Source organism: Martes martes (genome assembly GCF_963455335.1).
Source record: "Martes martes genome assembly, chromosome: 1".
In the NCBI taxonomy this organism is placed as follows: domain Eukaryota; kingdom Metazoa; phylum Chordata; class Mammalia; order Carnivora; family Mustelidae; genus Martes; species Martes martes.
Window position 1 is genome coordinate 154,711,792 of NC_137888.1, and position 23,509 is coordinate 154,735,300.

Here is a 23,509-nt window from a genome sequence, read left to right on the forward strand (position 1 = left end):
CAAGGGACCCATTCTTGGAGCTCTCTACTCTACTAATCCCATGTCACTTGTCTCGCAAGTACTTTGGAAAACAGTTTGGTACTATGTGGTAAATCTAAAGATATACAAAGCAGGAATTCTATTTCTTGTTATTTACCCTTGATCAGTTATTCTCAACTGGGGTAATTTTGCTTCTCCAGTAACATACAGATATGCCTGGAGACATTTTTGGTTTTCACAACTGAGGCCACGCCACCAACATGTGGTGGGTAAAAGCCATGAAGGCTGCTAAACCTCCTACAATAATTCATAGGATAGTTCCCTCTCACCATGTTTCCCAACTGTCTGCAACAAAAAATTATCTGTCCCTAAATATCAAAATTGCCAAGAAACCCTCATCTAGAGAAATGAGTACTCACAGGCCCAGGGAAAATGCTCACAACTGCATTGTTTTATAATAGTCCTAAACAGGAAGTGATGCAAGCAACCTAAATGCCTGACAGTTGAAAGGATATATTCTTGTACTTACATTCAATGCAATGCCTTATAGAAATGAAAATTAATGAGCTATAAAAACTATATAAAGAAGAGCAAGAAAATGTTTTTTATAAATATTAAGATAGTGGTCATTGGATGAGGGTTAATATTGGGAAAGGACACATGAACTCTTGAAGGCTTTTGGCAATGTTCTATTTCTTGAACTAGATGGTGTTTACATAGGTGTTCACTTTATAAAAACTGTACATTTATATTTTACTACTTATATGTATATTTCATATTATAATAGATAAAATTTAAAATTAATGTTTTTCGGGATGCCTGGGTGGCTCAGTCAGTTAAGCGGCTGCCTTTGGCTCAGGTCATGATCCCAACATCCTGGGATAGAGACCTACATCAGGCTCTTTGCTCTGCAAGGAGCCTGCTTCTCCCTCTGCCTCTGCCTGCCACTCTGCCTGCCTGTACTCTCTCTATCTCTCTGACAAATAAATAAATAAAATCTTAAAAAAAATAAAATTACAGTTTTTCTTCTATCACACTCCCTACTTTGACAGATCATATACTTTTTTAAAGTATTTTATTTATTTATTTGACAAAGAGAAACACACAGAGAAAGGGAACACAGCAGGGGTAGTGGGAGAGAGAGAAGCAGGCCTCCGGTGGAGCAGGGAGCCCGATGTGGGCCCCAATCCCAGCACCCTGGGATCATGACCCGAGCCAAAGGCAGACGCCCAATGACTGAGCCACCCAGGTGCCCTGACAGGTCATATTCTTACTTGTATCTTCAAACTAACCATCCAGTCTGAGAATATATGTTTGTTCTTTCAATCAATCATCAATATTGAATATCCACTATAAGCAGAAACTATTCTAAACAGGAGGAACATGGAGAGAGAACAATATAGACATCTTGCATTCCAGGGTGAAGAGACAGGCTATAATTAATATACCAAAAATTGTGAAAGATAATTTTAAGGGGCATTAGGTATTTGAAAACAGGACAGATATAAGAGAGGTTATAAAGACTGTGGTGAAAGAGAGTAACCAGGGTGAGATATTTCAGATTGAATGGTTAGTGAAGGCTTCGGTGAAGATGACATTTGAGGAGATAAGTGACCTGTTTCAAACCAAGAAATGGGCAGTGTGAAGCTCTAGAGAAAGAATATTCTAAATAAACAAAGGAGTTGTTGCTGAGGCTCTTAAGTAGGCAAGTGTCTGACATGTTTGAGGAACCTCAGGAAATAAAGCATGGTTAGTTTGGATTGGATGAGGGAAGAGTGGTAGGAGATGAAGTTAGCGCAGGAGGCAAGATCTCATCAGGGGGAGTTTGGATCTTTTTCCTAAGTGCTATGGGAAGCCACTGAAATGCTGCAGACTGTAGGAGAGAAGACAGGTGGCACAGAGACTAACTTAGGCAAGAGATGATGGTGACTGTGAGGTGGAGATCGTGACAAATGAATAGACTCAGGATTTATTTAAAGATAGAGCCCAGAACATGAGGTATGAGGGAAAGAGAAAATCAAGGATGATTCCTAGGGTTTTTTTCCTGAACAGCCAAGGAGAAAGAGGGAACTTTTGCTGGGATGAGGAAGACTGGAGAGTGAGTATGACACTTGAATCAAGGAGCTGAGATGCCCTTCAACAGATGAATGGATAAAGAAGATGTGGTTCATATATACAGTGGTAGATGACTCAGCCATCAGAAAGTATGAATACTTACCATTTGCATTCCCAGGTATGGAACCGGAGGGGATTGTGCTAAGTGAACTAAGTAAAGCAGAAAAAGTCAATTATATGGTTTCACTCATATGTGGAACATAAGGAACAGCCTGAAGGACTACAGGGGAAGTGAGGGAAAACTGAATGGGAAGAAATCAGAGGAAACCATGACAAAGACTGGACTCTGGGGAAAACACTGAGGGTTACAGAAGGGAGGGAGGTAGGGGGGTGGATAACCCAGTGATGGGTATTAAGGAGGGCACATGATAAGCATTGGGTGTTATATGCAACTAATGAATCGTTGAACACTACATCACAAACCTATGATGTACTATATGCTGGCCAATTGAACATGAACAACAACAACAGTCTTATTTGGGCTATATTAAGTTTCAGATACCTGTTAGTCATTCAAAGGGAGGTGTCAGATTGGCTGTTGAACATGTCTCCATAGGTTTTAATATACCGGATTTGTGGATATCTAATGTTCCCTTCAACCGTATTAAACACATCCAACAAATTGAGAATTGATTTAATAAATTAGAGTATACACACACAATGCTATTCCATGAATTGGCATGCAAAGATAATTTTTAAAAGAAGTAGGTTATAAAAGTGTGGACGGTTTGCTTTCACTTTAAAGAATACAATATATTATAATATACATTTCACTGGAAGCCGATAAACTAGGATATAAGGTGTGGTCACCTGTGCTGGGATTTAGTGTGGTTTTATTCTTTCTAATCTTGCTATCATTAGTTTAAAATGTCTTTAATAATCACGTACTACCTGTGTAATCTGTTTCTTAAATAAAGTAAATCCACAAAGGTCTCTTCCAGCTGGGCAGCCTGCGGCGGGGTTATCTGTCAGGTAAGGGATGTCAAGGTGATCAGGCTGATGATGGTCCAGATGCAGAGTGTAAGAGGCCTCGAGGCCCCACCCAAGAGCCGAGGCAAGGGTCGGAGGGGGGCGTGGGGGCGGGCCAAACGGCACCGCCCTGCACGTCACGTGCTCGACAGCCGCCAATGGCCGTCTCCGAGCCCACCTTGGGAACGGGGCGGGGCGCCCAGCTGGCGTCACCAGGACAACGGGCGTTGCCGGCGCCTTGTGACTTCGGGCTGTGGGCGCGCTCGCAGCTCTTCGGCCATGGTGAGTCTGGGGCCCCAGCGGGTTGCGCCGCCCCGCCCTTCCCCGCCTCAGCCGAATCCCCGCGCGGCCCCAGCTCGGTTCCCGCGGGCGGCGCCGGGGTCGCGGAGAGGCCGGCCTGCGGCCTGCGGGACTGCGGGGCAGTGCAGGACTGGGCGGGCCCGGGGGAGGGGGAGCCCCGGGGGACCCGGAGCGCCCGCCTGCCCCGGGGCACCGGCGACGCAGCCTTCTCTGCGTTGAAGGTCTGGGCCTCCGCTGGGACCCCCACCCTGTGGGCCGCCGGACAGCGTGACGCTTTTTGGTCCCGGCGAGCCTGGGAAGCCACCCAGAGAGGGTGTGGTTTTTTTTTTTTTGAAGGGATCTATGTATCATATATTTGTAGTAACACTATTTTGCAGTCCGTGTGCTACCTGTCTTTTTTTACGCAATTATATATAAATAATACAATACATAGTAGGTATTTCTTTAAAATTCATCATTGACAGGATTTTTAGCGTGTGGAGGAATTTAAATATGTGATTTTGGATTTTCCCTCCTTTTCAAAAAAATGGGGGCATTAAACTGGAGGTTTTCCCTGTGTACAGCCCTTTAAGGGATTTAATTAGTAATTAGTACATTGTAAACGTCTTAAATCACTACTTTTTTTCAAAAAACTTGAGAGTGAGTGGGCATACCACCTGGCCCCCATTTAGCTCGTTTTTTAACACCTGACTTGAAGACTCAGCTGAGGTGTTGGCTTGACTAGACAGGATTCATGGATTTGCTGACCAAAGGTGTGATTTCTCGGGAGGCCTCCAAAGGGTGTAAAAGAAGAGAGGAGCTGGACTCTGTTGGGGACACACCTTTGATATAGAATATTTGAGAGGGGTTTGGGGCAGATTGTAAAGAAATGCCTGGCTTTGAGAAACAGTTTTTTTTTAAACGATCACTAGTGTAGATTTGCTCTTTATCTACAGTGAAGTGCTAATAAGCTGAGAAGGTGGGGGGTCTCCCCAAGTGTCAGTTGGCCTGGAGAGAAAACCTACCGTTTGGAACCCTGGCAGACTTTTCTTTTCTTTTCTTTTTGTTATAACTAGGGGGAGGCATGATGGCAAGAGAAGGTGGCTGGTCTCTATCTATCATTGGCTCTGAAAAAACAACTGCCAGATGTCTGGCCTTTTGATAGTAGTGGGGGGAAAATTACCCACAAATAACAGAAATGTGGTCTTTATTTTGTGTAAGTTTCTTTTTAATTCTGAATTGCTTTTAAGTGACAAATTAATGGAGCCTCACAAGAGTTCTGGAAAATGAATTTACAAAAATCTGAGTGTTGTAAATATTGCAAAATGTTATATGTTATATGTGAGAAAAGCTCTTAAAATTATAGCAAAGAGAAAGGAAGAATATTCCGGAATTAAATTTTCACGGGTCTCTGAAGTCTTCTATTCCTCCTGTTGCCCATTTTTCTTTTCTTCTCTCCTTCCATCCTGACCCACAGTCCACCTTGATTCACTATTGTGCATTTTAGAGTTTTACTTACTTTAAAAGCATTCTACTATACTTGTGTACTAGTGGTTGGTTTGCTAAACTTACAGATTTTTTTTTGCTTTTTGTCTATTTTTAAGCATTAAGAATTTCATTTACGGAAGGGATTTAATTTTATGATGAACTGATGCCTAGGCTCCAACAAGAGTGGGGAATGGTTAGTTGTATAGGAGGGGGAATGAGGAAGCTGCCCATGTAATCCCCAGAACTGTATTCAAGATCGTAACATCACTGTTCATTGAATGCTTGAATCTAAGCATACAACTTTAGCAGTTGATATGAATGACTTTGCACATGAATTTGGAACTCTGCTTAACTATCTCTCAATGAAAATTTCTTCAATTAAGCCACTAATTTCTGTTCTATAATGACAGCTGGCATTTATTATGTACGTTCTAAGTGAGATATTTTTCTAAGCACCTCATGTATCTTATTTAACCATCACAACAACCCTATGAAGAAGATACCATTTCCCCATTTTAGAGATGAGGAAATCGAGGTGCAGAAGAGTAACTTGCCCAAGTCACCCAGCTGATAAATTAAGCGAGATTTCAAAACCAGGCAGATTGTTTCAGAACCTGCTTATGTAGACACTAGATTATACTGTAATATATAGTGCATCAGTGTTATGTTCCCCCAATATATATGCCAGGTATATGTTAGGAAATTTGTTTTCCTATTTGGATTTTAATATTTTTGAGCACTTAACAAATACTTGTATTTTGTTATTCCTGGCCCTGAGCTAGATGCTACAGAGCAGGGTAGTCATACCTAGTCTTCTCTCCCCTTACTTTTCCCTCCCCTTTTTCACAAAGATGAAATGGAGAGGAATTAATAAAGACAGATTGTTGAATTGGGGTTCATACTCATGGCTGTAATAGCATTGAAAGTTTCTCCTATCATTTCACTTTGCTTTCAGGAATTGACACATACTTTTTGTGAATCACAAAGACCAGTGTTTTACATAAAGCCATTTAGAGTTGGAGGATGAATATATTTTAAAAAACAAAATTCTATTGTCTGAGATTTTTCCTGATAATAATTTTAACATATGTTTCAGTTGTATATTCCAATGTATATCAGAATATACATTGGGATACCTTTCGTCATATTTTTGCTGTTGCCTAATAATTTAGCTTATAAGGCAGATTTTTTTTTCTCTGAAGTATAACATTGTATCATTACTCTTTTCCCATTTTAATTCGTTCACTTGGACTTTCTGGCTATTTTGGTACTTCTCTTTCTGTGTTTATCTGTGGTTAGGACTTCTCAGAGGTGTTGGGAAGCACAAGACACGGGGAGCTTTGCAATAAAATATACCAAGGTTTACAGACAGTTTTGGTCTCTTGTCACATGGTATAGTTAAGAGAGCTAATATGCTTATAGAATGAGATCTATGTCAAAAGATCATAAAAAGAATACATTTTCCTTCTATTAGTAATATTGGTCTCCCTTTGGTCTGCACTGTGCTGGGGATGGAGCATAATTTTTAGAACTGTAACAATAACTTTTTTATAGAGCCCTTTGACACTGTCCAGTTTTAGGCTGATCACTTCACATTTATCTCATTTAATCCTTCCACATCCCTCTGAGATTGACATTATTATACCCATTTAGCAGACCCAGACTGATGAGGTAATTTGTCCAAGGCCATATAGTGAATGGCAGAGCCTGGATTTGAAGTCAACCAGTATGTCTCTAAAGTCTGGCATCTTAACCATTATACCTTGGCTTCTTTCCAAACTAAAGATTGTTCCCAGTGTCTAGCATGAATGTACTTTGCCAAGATTGAGTCTTCAGAGTTTTATTGGCTGAGCCAGCAAGCTCTTTTTTATTTTATGACAAACTCTATTTTTTAAAAGATTTTTATTTACTTATTTGACAGAGAGAGACAGAGTGAGAGAGGGAACACAAGCAGTGGGACTGGGAGAGGGAGAAGCAGGCTTGCCACTCAATCCCAGGACCCTGGGATCATGACCTGAGCCAAAGGCAGATGCTTTAATGATTGAGCCACCCAGGCGCCCCAACAAACTCTCTATTACGGTGTTGTTTAATGACATCCTGTGGGATTTACTTGGCTACCCTCCTTCCCCTGCCTTAAGAGGGCAGACAACCAAAGCTCAAATATGGCCAGCCGTGGGCTGGGCTACACTTTTACTTCTGCCTTCCCTGCCACATTTTGTGTCTCACCTCTAACCTCTACCTCTACTACTACCACCTTCAGCACGGGGGTGGCTATGAGAGGGGTGTAAGAAAGCAGAACAGGGCAGTTGTTGGGAAAATTTTTGCGGAGTCAGAGTTGAGTTTCAAACCCAGCTTTTTGAGTTCTCAGTGCTGCCCCTATAATTGTCTTTCCATTAAATTTTCTGTTCTGTGGTTTTCTTTTTTTTTTTTAATATTTTATTTATTTATTTGATAGAGAGAGATCACAAGTAGGCAGAGAGGCAGGCAGAGAGAGAGAGAGGGAAGCAGGCTCCCCGCTGAGCAGAGAGCCCAATGCGGGACTCGATCCCAGGACCCTGAGATCATGACCCGAGCCAAAGGCAGTGGCCTAACCCACTGAGCCACCCAGGCGCCCTGTTCTGTGGTTTTCTATCCAGCAAATGTTTATTGTGGGCTACTGGGTGCCAGTCACTCTTGTAGGCAGTGGGTGTCCAGCAATGACACAGGCAAGGCTCTGCCCTCATGGAGCTTACGTTGGGGTGGCAGGAAGACATAATAAACATACAGATAAGGTTGTGAAAGTGCTTTGGAGAAAACTAAGCTGAATGAGAAAGGAAGTTTTAGTGCAGGATGAGTGAGTGGATGAGAGGAGGGAGGAGTTGCTTTTTATATAGAGTGTAATGGAAGCCCTCTTTGATAAGATGACATTTGAGCAGAGTCTATTTCATGGGAATGCCTGGAGATAGGCCATTTTATGAGAGGACCCAAATGCAAAGGTCCTGAGGCAATATCATCCCAGATGTGTTGGAGGAACTGCAAGGAAATCAGTATGGCTGAAGTGTTGTAAGACAGGGGTGCATGGTAGGAGGTAAGATCAAAGTAGTTAGGCCAAATCACATAGGATTTATAAGCCATTTGAAGAACTTTGTCTTTCCCTTTGTGGGAAGGGGGAAGCGATTGGCAGGGTTTAAGAAGAATGACATAATAGAACAACTTTTAAAAGGACCATTCTGTCTGCTCTGTGGAAAATACATTTGGGGTATGAGTGAGGGGGAGGAAGGACAAAAACAGAGGACACTAGATAGACATTATTACAGTAATCCAAAGGATTAGTTGATGGATTTGTTATGAAATAGAGAAGAAAGTCAAGGATGATTTCCATGACTTCATCCTGAGTGATAGGAAGGAGTTGTCATCTACTAAGATGAAGACCAGGGGAGGAGTAAATTTAGGGTATGGATAAAGAAAACAGGAGTTAGTTTGGGACTTGATGAATTTGTGACACTCATTAGACATGTAAAATCTAAAGACACAATTAGTCTTTCAGAAACTCATGGTTTATATTTTAAAAACACAGACTTAATTGTATCTTGAAGTACTAGATTTGAAGGAGACTTCTGAGTTCTCTAGCACAGTCCCTTCAGTTTACAAACTAGAAATACTGAAAGGGTAAATGACTCAGACAAATCGCCTTTTTACTACCTGTTGTGCAGTATAAAGAACTCCTTTGTGCATGCAAAGAACTTCTAGACTTGGAGTGAGGAAATATAAGTTTAAATTACAGTTGTTTCTTTAAGTTTTAAACCTTTTGCAAGTTATTTATCTGCTCCAGGTCTGTTTTCTGTCATCAAAAGGGGTAAGAAAGACTCCTACTTTCTGTGAGGATGTCGCAAGTTGCAAAAGTTAGATGTTGTTTCCACTGTTATAATGAGAAAGGTGAAGAAGCTAGAAAATGGTAGTTCTCTAAAAACACACCAGAGAGCTGAGGACACAAAGACATCTAAATAAATTAAAATCCAGAACATAATGAGCCTTCCCAGAAAAAAAGGAGACACATAGATACTTCCATTTATGGTGGGACAGCAGGAGGAAGAAGAATCTTCTACAGACCAGTGAAGAGAAACCAGCCAAACCTTCATTGACTGCGTGTGGGCTGGATTGACAATTTGGAATTTTGAAGAGCCCCAGCCACAGAGTAAGGCTTCACCCACCTGCCACCCCTTTCCCATGGGCCTTCAGTGAGTTTAAGAATATAGTATGCTGGAGGCTGGGGTCAGGGAAAGAGAGCTAAGAATGATCCTGAGGTGGGTGGACTCTGTTAAAGAATAGAGGGAGGGCTGTATAGTTAATACAAATCTCTCTGAGGCACTAGGGACTTTTACCAAGTATAGAGCAGGGTTACCACAGGCCGGGGCACGGTGGGAGAGCTGATGAATATCCCTCTGTGACTATCCAGGTTTTCACTGAGGACAAGGCAACAGCCTCTCAGAAGGTGGAGTCAGAGCATAGGGTAGAGAGAGACAGACAGATCTTAAGGCACAGACAGTGAAGGATGCTTAGTGCAGAGCAAAGACAGTTCCCCAGCTGGCAGCAAGAATGCGAAATAGGGAAAAATCTCTTGAGTTCAAAAGCAAGCAGCTAAGTTGTACAGCTCAGAGATGTGTGAAGTTTCACCACTGCTCAGATCCCGACTTCTCCTGAAGGTTAAGTTCTCATCTCACCCTAAAATGTTTTTAAGCCATTCTTAAACTGAATCTAATAAATGCTAAAATAATAATAATAATAATAATAAAATAAATCTCAAACCCAGCTCAACCATAGATTAAAAGGATTTAGTTCCCTTTACCTCCCCATCTCTACCTTAACCTAATTAAAGAAGGAGCTGCCCTTTGTGGAGGTAAATTACTGGGTTTTTAAAATTCAAGTATCATTGACATAAAACAATGTTAGTTTCAGATGTATAACATAATGATTCAGTATTTGTATATACTGAGAAATGATTACCACAGTAGGCACAGTTAATATCCATTGCCATACAAGTTATAAAATTTTTTTTCTTGGGACACCTGGGTGGCTCAGTCTGTTGAGCATCTGCGTTCAGCTCGGGTCATGATCCCAGGGTCCTGGGATCAAGTCCCACATCGGGCTTCTTGCTGCAGGGAGTCGTCTTCTCCCTCTGCCTGCTTCTCCCCCTGCTTGTGCTCTCTCTCTCTCCCTCTCTGTCAAATAAGTTAATCTTTGAAAAAAAATTTTTTTCTTGCAAAGAGAACTTTTAAGATCTATTCTCTTAGCAACTCTCAAATACATGCCGTACAGTATTACTGTAGTCATCATGTCGTACTTACATCCCCGTGACTTATTTTCTAACGGGAAGTTTGTACCTTTTGACCCCTTTCACCCACTTTGCCCCCTCTCCACCCCTGGGAACCACAGTCTGTTCTCTATATCTATCAGGTGTGTGTGTTTTATTTACATTCCACATATATATGAGATCATAGGATATTTGTTTTTCTCTATGTGACTTATTTCACTTAGCATAAATAATGGGATTTATACCCTCCAGATCCATGTTGTTGCAAATGGCAAGATTTCCTCCTTTTTATGGCTGAATAATATTTGTATTATATTGCATAATGGTATTTATTATATTGTATAATACATATATATACCACATTTTCTTTATCCATTCATCCATCAGTCGTCACTTAGGTTTTTCCATATCTTGGCTATTGTAAATAATGCTGCAGTGAACATGGTAAAGATATCTTTTCAGGTTGTTTACCTTTTCTTCAGATAAATACCCAGAAGTAGAATCTGGATCATAGGGTGGTTCTATTTTGAACTTTTTGAGGAACCTCCAGATTGTTTTCTATAGTGGCTGCACCAGTTTACATTCCCACCAAACAGTGTGCAAGATTCCCTTTTCTCCACATCCTTGCCCACACTTGTTACTCCTTGTCTTTTTAATAATAGCCATTGTGACAGGTGAGGTGATCTCATTGTGGTTTTAATTTGCATTTCCCTAATGATTAATGATGTTGATTGCCTTTGTACAAGTTGGCCATCTGTGTGTCTTCTTTGGAGGAATGTTTGTTTAGATCTGCCCATTTTTTAAATTAGATTTTTTTTTTTTTTTTGGGCTACAGAGTTGTATGAGTTCATTGTATATTTTAGCCATTAACCACTTACCAGATAAATGATTTGCAAATATTTTCTCCTATACAGTAGGTTCATTTTCGTGATGGTGTCCTTTGGTGTGCAACAGTTTGTTTTTTTTTTTTAATAGCTTGATACAGTTCCAATGTTTACTTTTGCATTTGTTGCCTTTGTTTTTGGTGTCAAACCCAACAAACTGTCTCCAAGCTGTTGTCAGGGAGCTTACTGCCTGTGTTTTCTTGTAGGAGTGTTATGGTTTCAGGTCTTACTTTCAAGTCTTTAATTCATTTTTAGTTTTTGTGAATGGTGTAAGATAGTGGTCCAGTTTCATTCTTTTGCATGTGGCTGTCCAGTTTTAGCAACATCACTTATTGAAGAGACTGTTCTGTCACCCCTGTATATTCTGTTTATCATAGATTAATTGATCAGGCATGCATGAGTTTGTTTCTAGGCTCTCTAGTCTATCCTGTTGATCTGTGTGTTTGTTTTTATGCCAATACCATGCTGTTTTGATTATGCTATCTTTGTAGTGTAGTTTGAAATCTGGGATTATAATACTTACAATTTTGTTCTTTCTCAAGATTACTTTGGCTCTTTGGAGCCTTTTGTGGTTCCACATTAATTTTGGGATTCTTTGTTTTAGCTCTGTGAAAAGTATTATCGGTATTTTGATAGGTATGGCACTGAACCTGTAGATTGCTTTGGGTAATGTGGACATTTTAAGAATAGTAATTCTTGGGGCGCCTGGGTGGCTCAGGCGTTTAAGCCTCTGCCTTCAGCTCGGGTCATGATCTCAGGGTCCTGGGATCGAGCCCCGCATAGGGCTCTCTGCTCAGCAGGAGCCTGCTTCCCCCTCTCTCTGTCTGCCTAGCTCTGATTTCTCTCTGTCAAATAAATAAAATCTTTTAAAAAAAATTTTTTTTTAAAGAATAGTAATTCTTCCAGTCCATGAAGCATGGTATATTTTTCCACTTATTTTTGCCATCTTCAATTTCTTTCACTACTGTCTTACAGTTTTCAGAATACAGGTCTTTAACCTCCTTGGTAAATTTATTCCTAGGTATCTTATTATTTTTGATGTAATTATAAATGGGATTGTTTTCTTAACTTCCTTTTGTTAGTTTATTATTAATGTATAGAAATGCAACTGATTTCTCTATCGATTTTGGATCCTTTACTGAATTGAATCTTTACCAAATTAATTTACTCTAATAGTGTTTTTAGGATTTTCTATATATAGTATAATGTCATCTACAATGACAGTTGTACTTCTTCCTTTCCAGTTTGGATGTTTTTTATTTCTTTTTCTTGTCTGAGTGCTGTGGCTAGGACTTCCAGTACTATTTTGAATAAAAATGGTGAGAATAGACATTCTTTTCTTATTTCTGATCTTAGAGGAAGAGCTTTCAGCTTTTCACTATTAAGATATTAGCTCTGGGTATGTCATATATGATCTTTGTTACATTTATGTTGCCTCTAAACTTTGTTGAGAGTTTTTCTCATGAGTTGATGTTGAATTTTGTCGCATGCTCTTCCTGTATGGGGATGATCATATGATTTTTTTTTTTTTTTTTTTTAAATTTTTTATTTATTTTCAGCGTAACAGTATTCATTGTTTTTTCACCACACCCAGTGCTCCATGCAATCTGTGCCCTCCCTAATACCCACCACCTGGTTCCCCCACCCTCCCACCCCGCCCCTTCAAAACCCTCAGGTTGTTTTTCAGAGTCCATAGTCTCTCATGGTTCACCTCCCCTTCCAATTTCCCTCAACTCCCTTCTCCTCTCCATCTACCCTTGTCCTCTATATTATTTGATATGCTCCACCAATAAGTGAAACCATATGATACTTGACTTTCTCTGTTTGACTTATTTCACTCAGCATAATCTCTTCCAGTCCTGTCCATGTTGCTACAAAAGTTGGGTATTCGTCCTTTCTGATGGAGGCATAATACTCCATAGTGTATATGGACCACATCTTCCTTATCCATTCATCCGTTGAAGGGCATCTTGGTTCTTTCCACAGTTTGGCGACCGTGGCCATTGCTGCTATAAACATTGGGGTACAGATGGCCCTTCTTTTCACTACATCTGTATCTTTGGGGTAAATACCCAGCAGTGCAATTGCAGGGTCATAGGGAAGCTCTATTTTTAATTTCCTGAGGAATCTCCACACTGTTCTCCAAAGTGGCTGCACCAGTTTGCATTCCCACCAACAGTGTAAGAGGGTTCCCCTTTCTCCACATCCTCTCCAACACACGTTGTTTCCTGTCTTGCTAATTTTGGCCATTCTAACTGGTGTAAGGTGGTATCTCAATGTGGTTTTGATTTGAATCTCCCTGATGGCTAGTGATGATGAACATTTTTTCATGTGTCTGGTAGCCATTTGTATGTCTTCATTGGAGAAGTGTCTGTTCATATCTTCTGCCCATTTTTTAATATGATTATCTGTTTTGTGTGTGTTGAGTTTGAGGAGTTCTTTATAGATCCTGGATATCAACCTTTTATCTGTACTTTCATTTGCAAATATCTTCTCCCATTCCGTGGGTTGCCTCTTTGTTTTGATGACTGTTTCTTTTGCTGTGCAGAAGCTTTTTATCTTGATGAAGTCCCAGAAGTTCATCTTTGCCTTTATTTCCTTCACCTTTGGAGACATATCTTGAAAGAAGTTGCTATGGCTGATATCAAAGAGGTTACTCCCTATGTTCTCCTCGAGGATCCTAACTCGAAATGGATAAAAGATCATATGATTTTTATACTTTGTTTTGTTAATGTGCGGTTTCACATTGATTTCCAGATGTTGAACCATCCTTGCATCTCTAGAATAAATCCTACTTGATTGTGGTATATGATTCTTCTGATGCATTTTTTAATTTAGTTTGCAAATATTTTGTTGAGGATTATTGCATCTGTGTTCATCAGAGATATTGGTCTGTGATTTTCTTTTTTTTATTACTGTATTTTTGGTTTTGGTATCAGTGTAATACTGACCTTGTAGACTGAATTCGAGGCATTCCTTTGCCTTCTGGTTTTTGAAATGCTTTGAGAAAGATAGGTATTAACTCTTCTTTAAATGTTTGGTAGAATTCACCTGGGAAGCCATCTGGTCTTGGATTTTGGTTTGTTGGGAGTTTTTGATTATTGATTCACTTTCATTACTGGTAATCAGTCTGTTCATATTTTGTATTCCTGATTTAGTCTTGGAAGATTGTATGTTTCTAGAAATTTATGCATTTTTTCTAGGTTGTCTAGTTTTTTTTTTTTAAGGTTGTCTAGTTTTTTGACATGTAATTTTTTATAGTAGTCTCTCATAATCATTTGTACTTGTGAGGTGTGGGTTCTAACTTCACTACCTTCATTTTTTATTTTTTTTCCTCTCTCTCTCTCTCATTGATGTCTCTGATTAAAGGTTTACCAAATTTAGCTTTTCAAAGAATCAGCTCTTAGTTTCATTGATTATTTTTTCTACTTTTTGTCTCTCATTTATTTCTGTTCTGATCTTTATTATTTCCTTTCTTCTAACTTTGGGCTATGTTCTTTTTCTAGTTCCTTTAGGTGCAAGTTTAGATTGTTTTTGGAGATTTTTCTTATTTCTTAAGTCAGTCCTGTATCACTATAAACTGTCCTCTTAAAACTGCTTTTACTGCATCTCTAAGATTTTGAACTGTTGCATTTCCATTTTTATTTGTCTTTAGAATTTTTAAATTTCCTCTCTGATTTCTTTTTTGACCCACTGATTATTTAGCAGCGTGTTGCTTAGCCTCAAAGTATGTGGTTTTTCCAACTTTTTTTCTAGTTTCATACCACTATGATTGGAAAGGATGCTTGGTATCATTTCAGTCCCCGTAAGTTGATTGAGATTTGTTTTGTGGCTTAACATGTGATGCAACCTGAAAAATATCTCATGTGTACTCGAAAAGAAGGTACATTCTGCTGTTTCTGATGGAATGTTCTGTAGTATTAGTTATGTCCATCCTGCCTAATGTGTCATTCAAAGGCATTGTTTTCTTAACTGATTTTCTGTCTGGATGATCTACCCATTAATGCAAGTGAGATGTGAAAGTTTCCTGTTATTATTGTATTGCTGTCTTTTTCTGTGTCTGCTAATATTTGCTTTATATATTTAGATGTCCCTGTGTTGTGTGCATAGTTATTTACAATTTCTATATCCTGTTGTTGGGTTTGATCCCTTTATCACTATGCAGCAATACTCTTTTTTTGGCCTTTTATTGCAGTCTGTTTTAAAGTCTGTTTTGTCTACTCTAAGTATTGCTACCCCATCTTTTTTCTTTTTTCTTTTTTTAATTAATTATTTATTTATTTGACAGAGATCACAAGTAGGCAGAGAGGCAGGCAGAGAGAGAGGAGGGGAAGTGGGCTCCCTGCCGAGCAGAGAGCCCGATGCGGGGCTCGATCCCAGGACCCTGGGATCATGACCTGAGCCGAAGGCAGAGGCTTTAACCCACTGAGCCACCCAGGCGCCCCCCCATCTTTTTTTCTACTTCCACTTCCACATCCCTTTTTTTTTTTCCCCATCCCTTCACTTTCAATCTGTACATATCTAAAGATATGTAGTACAAATCTAAAGATTTGTAGTGAGTCTCTTTTAGGCTGCATACAAATTTTTTTTTAATCAATTCATTCTTCTGTCTTTTGAATGGAGCATTTAGTGCATTGACATTTTAAGTGATTATTGATAGGTATGTACTTACTGCCATTTTCTTAATTTCTGGTTGTTTTTTTAATTTCTTGTTCTTTTCTTCTCTTGCTCTCTTCCCTTGTTTGATGACTTTCTTTAGTATTATGCTTGGATTCTTTTTTCTTTATTTTTTGTTTTCATAGGTTTTTGGTTTGGTTACCATGAAGTTTGTGTATAACATTCTCTATATATAGCAGTCTATATTAAGTTAACTGTTGTTTAAGTTTGAACACATTCTATAAGCACTACATTAATCCTCCACATTTTATGTATATGATGTTATATTGTATATCTTTTTATTTTGTGGATCTCTTGACTGATTTTTGTAGATATAATTGATTTTACTACTTTTATCTTTTAATCTTCATTTTAGCTTTACAAGTGATTAATCTGCTACCTTTACTGTAAGTTTGCTTTGATCAGTGAAGGTTTTTCCTTCCTTTCCCTCTAGTTACTGCCTTTTCTTTTCCATTTATAAAGTCCCTTTAATATTTCTTGTAAGGCCAGGTTAGTGGTGATGAATTACTTTAACTTTTGTTTTTCTGGAAAACTCTTTATCACTCCCCAATTCTGAATGATAACTTTGCTGGGTAGAATATTCTTGGTTGTAGGCTTTTTGCTTTCAGCACTTTGACTATTTCATGCCACTTTTTCTGGCCTGCAGAATTTTTGCTGAAAAATCATCTTGTAGCTTTATGGGATTTCCCTTGTACTTAACAGTTTACTTTTCTTTTGCTGCTTTGAAGATCATCTTTCATTTTTACCATTCTAATTATTATGTAACTTAGTGCAGACTATGTTGGGTTCATTTTGTTTGGTGCTTTCTGTGCTTCCTTTGACTGGTACCTTTTTTCCCAGGTTAGGAAAGTTTTCAGCTATTATTTCTTCAAAAAAGTTTTCTGTTCTTTCTCTGTCTACTTCTGGGAACACTAAAATGTGAATGTTAGCATGCTCAGTGTTAATCCCAGAGGTCCCTTAAACTATCCTCATTTTTTAAAGTTCTTTTTTCTTTGTGCTGTTCATCTTGGTTGCTTTCCACTCCCCTGCTTTTTAGATTGCTGATCTGTTCTTCTGTATCCCCTAATCTGCTGGTATTTTTCACTTCAGTTACTGTATTTTTTAGTTCTGACTGATTCTTTATATGTTTTCTCTTTGTTGAAGTTCTCACTGAGTTCATCAACTCTTCTCTCAAATCCAGTGAGTATCTTAATGCCCATTACTTTAAATTCTTTATCAGGTATATTGATTATCTTCATTTACTTACAAATTTTTTGGAATTTTGTCTTGTTCTTTTATTCAGAACATATTCCTCTGTCTCATTTTGTCTGAATCAGTGTTTGTTTCTATGTATTAGGTAGGGTCGGCTATGTTTCCCAGTGTTGAAAGTGGTGGCCTTATATAGAAGGAATCCTGTGTTGCCCAGTAGCACAGTCTCTCCTGGTCACCAGAACCAGGTGCTCCAGGGGTTATCTTCTATGTAGGCTGCATGTGCCCTTCTATTGTCGCTTAACTACAGCTGCTGTGGGCATGCTGGTGGACAGGGCTGAACTGCCCAGCTGTCTGCAGTGATTCGTTGTGACTGCTACAGGTGCATTTTGGACAGAGCTTGCTCCCAGTGGGCTGAGAGGCCTGGCTGTAGCTACTGTGGTTGTGCTGGTGGATAAGTTTTGCTCCTCTGTCTCCCCAAGGTGGGAGTTATTTTGTAAGATTGGTGATCCTGGCCAGGGCTGCCTGCTGTGTGTGGTGGGGTGAGAACTGCTTTGGAGGGGCATTTGCTAAGTTAGGTCCACCGAGGAACTCCAGGTTGGGGCCGGTGATACTAAGAAGGTACATGGAGGGTGTCAGAACTGGTTCCCACAAATATAAGGCCAGCTAGACCGAAAGAAGTCAAGAGAAGTGACACCAACCAGCAGTTACTCTCCCAAAGAAAGCTCTTGCAGATCTCTTGCACCCCCAGGGATCTGCAAGATTCTAAAATTAGTCTGTGAATCTCCTTTGTGTATAACCCAAGTGCCTTTCAAACTGCTCTTTCTCTGCTGGATCTTGGAATGAGTGACAGAGCATGCAGGCCCTTTAAGAGCAGAGACTTGGTTTCCCATGGCTCTCTGGCACTCCTGGTGTTACTTCCTGCTGATTTTTAAAATTTTTTATTAACATATAATGTATTATTAGCCTCAGGGGTATATGTCTGTGAATCATCAGGCTTACACAATTCACAGCACTTACCATAGCCCGTACCCTCTCCCAATGTCCATAGCCCAACCACCCTCTTCCAACCCCTCTCCCCCTGGCAACCCTCAGTTTGTTTTGTGAGATCAAGAGTCTCTTACGGTTTGTCTCCTGATCCCATCTTGTTTCATTTTTTCCTTCCCTAACCCCCAAACCCTCCACGTTGCCTCTCAGCTTCCTCATATCAGGGAGAGCAGGTGATAATTGTCTTTCTCTGATTGACTTATTTCGCTCACCATAATACCCTCTAGTTCCACGCATGTTGTCACAAATGGCAAGATTTCATTTCTTTTGATGGTTGCATGGTATTCCATTGTATATATACGCCACCTCTTCTTTATCCATTCATCTGTCGATGGATATCTAGGCTCTTTCCGTAGTTTGGCTATTGTGGACATTGCTGCTATAAACATTCAGGTGCACGTGCCCCTTCGGATCACTACATTTGTATCTTTAGGGTAAATACCCAGTAGTGCGATTGCTGGGTCATAGGGTAGCTCTATTTTCAACTTTTTGAGGAACCTCCATGCTGTTTTCCAGAGTGGCTGCACCAGCTTGCATTCCCACCAACACTGGAGGAGGGTTCCCCTTTCTCCACATCCTTGCCAGCATCTGTCGATTCCTGACTTGTTAATTTTAGCCATTCTGACTGGTGTGAGGTGGTATCTCATTGTGGTCTTGATTTGTATTTCCCTGATGCCGAGTGATGTCGAGCACTTTTTCATGTGTCTGTTGGCCACCTGGATGTCTTCTTTGCAGAAATGTCTGTTCATGTCCTCTGCCCATTTCTTGATTGTATTATTTGTTCTTTGGGTGTTGAGTTTGATACGTTCTTTATAGATTTTGGATACTAGCCCTTTATCTGATAGGTCGTTTGCCAATATCTTCTCCCATTCTGTCGGTTGTCTTTTGGTTTTGTTGACTGTTTCCTTTGCTGTGCAGAAGCTTTTGATCTTGATGAAGTCCCAGTAGTTCATTTTTGCCCTTGCTTCCCTTGCCTTTGGCGATGTTTCTAGAAAGAAGTTGCTGCAGCTGAGGTTGAAGAGGTTGCTGTCTGTGTTCTCCTCAAGGATATTCATGGATTCCTGTCTCACATTGAGGTCTTTCATCCATTTGGAGTCTATTTTTGTGTGTGGTGTAAGGAAATGGTCCAGTTTCATTTTTCTGCATGCGGCTGTCCAATTTTCCCAATGCCATTTGTTGAAGAGACTGTCTTTTTTCCACTGGACATTCTTTCCTGCTTTGTCTAAGATTAGTTGACCATAGAGTTGAGGGTCTATTTCTGGGCTTTCTATTGTGTTCCACTGGTTTATGTGTCTGTTTTTGTGCCAGTACCATACTATCTTGATGACAACAGTTTGTAATAGAGCTTGAAGTCTGGAATTGTGATGTCACCAACTTTAGCTTTCTTTTTCTATATTCCTCTATTTGAGGTCTCTTCTGGTTCCATATAAATTTTAGGATTATTTGTTCCATTTCTTTGAAAAAAAATTGATGGCATTTTGATACGGATTGCATTAAACGTATAGATTGCTTTAGGTAGCATAGATATTTTCACAATATTTGTTCTTCTAATCCATGAGCATGGAACATTTTTCCATTTCTTTGTGTCTTCCTCAATTTCATGAGTACTTTGTTGTTTTCTGAGACCAGATTCTTTGCCTCTTTATCTAGGTTTACTCCTAGGTATCTTACAGTTTTGGGTGCAATTGTAAATGGGACCGACTCCTTAATTTCTCTTTTGTCTGTCTTGGTGTTGGTGTATAGAAATGCAACTGATTTCTGTGCATTGATTTTATATCCTGACGCTTTACTGAATTCCTGTACAAGTTCTAGCAGATTTGGAGTAGAGTCTTTTGGGTTTTCCACGTAAAGTATCATATCATCTGCAAAGAGTGATAGTTTGACTTCTTTGTTGCTGATTTGGATGCCTTTAATTTCTTTTTGTTGTCTGATTGCTGAAGCTAGGACTTATAGTACTATGTTGAATAGCAGTGGTGATAATGGACATCCCTGCCATGTTCCTCACCTTACCATGAAAAGTTCTCAGTCTTTCTCCATTGAGAATGATGTTCGCTGTGGGTTTTTCAGGGATGGCTTTGATGATACTGAGGTATGTACCCTCTATCCCTACACTTTGAAGAGTTTTGATCAAGAAAGAATGCTGTACTTTGTCAAATGCTTTTTCAGCATCTATTGAGAGTATCATATGGTTCTTGTTCTTTCTTTTATTAATGTATTGTCTCACATTGATTGATTTGCAGATGTTGAACCAACCTTGAAGCCCTGGAATGAATCCCACTTGGTCGTGGTGAATAATCCTTTTAATGTACTGTTGGATTCTGTTGGCTAGTATTTTGGTGAGCATTTTTGCATCTGTGTTCATTGAGGATATTGGTCTGTAATTCTCTTTTTTGATGGGGTCTTTGTCTGGTTTTGGGATCAAGGTACTGCTGGCCTCATAAAATGAGTTTGGAAGTTTTCTTTCCATTTCTATTTTTTGCAACAATTTCAGGAGAATAGGTATTAATTCTTCTTTAAATGTTTGGTAGAGTTCCCCTGGGAAGCCATCTGGCCCTGGGCTCTTGTTTTTTGGGAGATTTTTGATGACTGCTTCAATCGCCTTACTGGTTATGGGTCTGTTCAGGTTTTCTATTTCTTCCTGGTTCAGTTTTGGTAGTTTGTATGTCTCTAGGCAATGCCTCCATATCTTCCAGATTGTCCAATTTGCTGGCATATAGTTGCTCATAATGTGTTCTTACAGTTGTTTGTATTTCTTTGGTGTTTGTCTGATCTCTCTTCTTTCATTCATGATTTCATTAATTTGGGTCCTTTCTCTTTTCTTTTTGATAAGTCTGGCCAGGGGTCTGTCAATCTTATTAATTCTTTCAAAGAACAAGCTCCTAGTTTTGTTGATTTGTTCTACTGGTTTTTTGGTTTCTATTTCATTGATTTCTGCTCTGATCTTTATTATTTCTCTTCTCCTGCTGGATTTAGGCTTTATTTGCTGTTGTTTCTCCAGCTTCTTTAGGTGTAGTGTTAGGTTGTGTATTTGAGACCTTTCTTGTTTCCTGAGAAAGGCTTGTATTGCCATATATATTCCTCTTAGGAGTGCCTTTGCTGTGTCCCACAGATTTTGAACAGTTGTGTTTTCATTTTCATTTGTTTCCATGAATTTTTTCAATTCTTCTTTCATTTCCTGGTTGACCCATTCATTCTTTAGTAGGATGCTCTTTAACCTCCATGTATTTGAGTTCTTTCGAACCTTCCTCTTGTGATTGAGTTCTAGCTTCAGAGCATTGTGTTCTGAAAATATGCAGGGGACGATCCCAGTCTTTTGGTACTGGGTGACACCTGATTTGTGACCCAGGATGTGATCTATTCTGGAGAATGTTCCATGTGCACTAGAGAAGAATGTGTATTCTGTCACTTTGGGATGGAATGTTCTGAATATATCTGTGATGTCCATCTGGTCTAGTGTGTCATTTAAGGCCTTTATTTCCTTGTTAATCTTTTTCTTGGATGATCTGTCCATTTCAGTGAGGGAGGTATTAAAGTCCCCTACTATTATTGTATTATTGTCAATGTGTTTCTTTGGTTTTGCTATTAATTGGTTTATATAGTTGGTTGCTCCCATGTTAGGGGCATAGATATTTAAAATTGTTAGATCTTCTTGTTGGACGGACCCTTTGAATATGTTATAGTGTCCTTCCTCATATCTTATTATAGTCTTTGGTTTAAAATCTAATTTATCTGATAGAAGGATTGCCACCTCAGCTTTCTTTTGATGTCCATTGGCATGGTAGATGGCTTCCCCTCACTTTAAATCGGGGGTGTCTTTGGGTCTAAAATGAGTTTCTTGTAGACAGAATATTGATGGCTTTTGTTTTTTTATCCATTCTGATACCCTGTGCCTTTTGATTGGGGCATTTAGCCCATTTACATTCAGGGTAACTATTAATATGAATTTAGGGCTATTGTATTGCCTGTAAGGTGACTGTTACTGTATATTGTCTCTGTTCCTTCCTGGTCTACAACTTTTAGGCTCTTTCTTTGCTTAGAGGACCCCTTTCAGTATTTCCTGTAGGGCTGGTTTGGTGTTTACGAATTCTATTAGTTTTTATTTGTCCTGGAAGCTTTTTATCTCTCCTCCTATTTTCAGTGATAGCCTAGCTGGATAGAGTATTCTTGGCTGCATGTTTTTCTTGTTTAATGCTCTGAATATATCATGCCAGTTCTTCCTTGCCTGCCAGATCTCTGTGGATAAGTCTTCTGCCAATCTAATATTTTTCCATAGTATGTTACAGACTTCTTGTCCTGGACTGCTTTCAGGATTTTCTCTTTGTCACTAAGTTTGTAAGTTGTACTATTAGATGATGCTTGTTCCCTTTGCCATATTAGGGAAATTCTCTACAATAATTCACCCCAATATACCTTCTGCCCCCACCTCTTTCTTCTTCTGGAATCCCAATTATTTTAATATTGTTTTGTCTTATGGTATCACTTATCTCTCGAATTCTCCCCTTGTGGTCCAGTAGTTGTTTGTGTTTCTTTTGCTCAGCTTCTTTATTCTCTGTCATTTGTTCTTCTGTATCACTAATTCTCTCTTCTGCCTCATTTATCCTAGCAGTAAGAGCCTCCATTTTTTATTGTACCTCATTAATAACTTTTTTGATTTCAGCTTGGTTAAATTTTAGTTCTTTTATTTCTCCAGAAAGGGCTTTTATTTCTCCAGACAGCGTTTCTCTAATAGCTTCCATGCATTTTTCGAATGCAGCTAGCACCTTGAGAATTGTCATTCTGAACCATAGATCTGACATATTACCAATGCCCATATTGATTAGGTCCTTAACCTTCAGTACTGCCTCTTGTTCTTTTTTTTGTGGTGAGCTTTTCTGCTTTGTCATTTTATCCAGATAAGAATATATGAACATGAGAATATAATACTAAAAGGGTGGCAAAGACCCCAGAAAAATGTATGCTAATCAAATCAGAAAAGACACCAAATTGGGGGGAGAAGAAAGGGGGTAAAAAGAAGTCTAAAGATTTTTTTAAAAATTAAGAATTTTATATATATATTAGACTCGTGAATAGAAGAGCCACCCACTTGATTTTGGGTGTATTTTGGTCTCTTAGAAGCAACTACCTCCCAAAATTCTAAAGAAAGAAAAACTTATACAAAAATAAGTTCAAACATCATGAACGGATGGAATATGACTGTAAAGAAGAACATTTAAAAAAATTCTAAAAGAAGGAATTGATAAGATAAGTTGGTTGGAAAAAGAAAGAACAAGAAAGTGGAGAGAATTTGCTCAGGCTGGAGACTAGAACAAAGCCCCCTGCTAGATTTAGGATATATTTTGATCTATTCGAAGAAATTGTATCCCAAAATTTTTTAGAAGAAAAAACCCTATATATGTACAAAAAATAAAGTTAGATACAATGAAGGATAAAATATGACTATAATAATGAAGGTTTAAAAAGATTTTTTTAGAAAGGTATTGTTAAGATAAGCTAGTTTAAAAACGTTAAAAGAGGAAAGAGGAAAAATTTAAAAAAATAGAATAAGAAAAAAATAAAAATATTTAATTAACTTTGCAAGACCAAAGAATCATGG

At 39.0% G+C, this 23,509-nt stretch overlaps 1 protein-coding gene across 1 annotated transcript in view; it reads left to right on the top strand.

Moving 5' to 3' along the window:
* Nucleotides 1–3,221: 3,221 nt before the first annotated feature.
* FBXL2 (F-box and leucine rich repeat protein 2) overlaps nucleotides 3,222–23,509 on the top strand; it is a gene marked incomplete at its 5' end in the record, with an annotated part of 141,073 nt that continues 120,785 nt past the window's right edge. Inside the window, 1 exon segment of the mRNA XM_080810303.1 lies at nucleotides 3,222–3,584. Within this exon segment, the coding sequence (XP_080666429.1) occupies nucleotides 3,222–3,584 (363 nt within the window).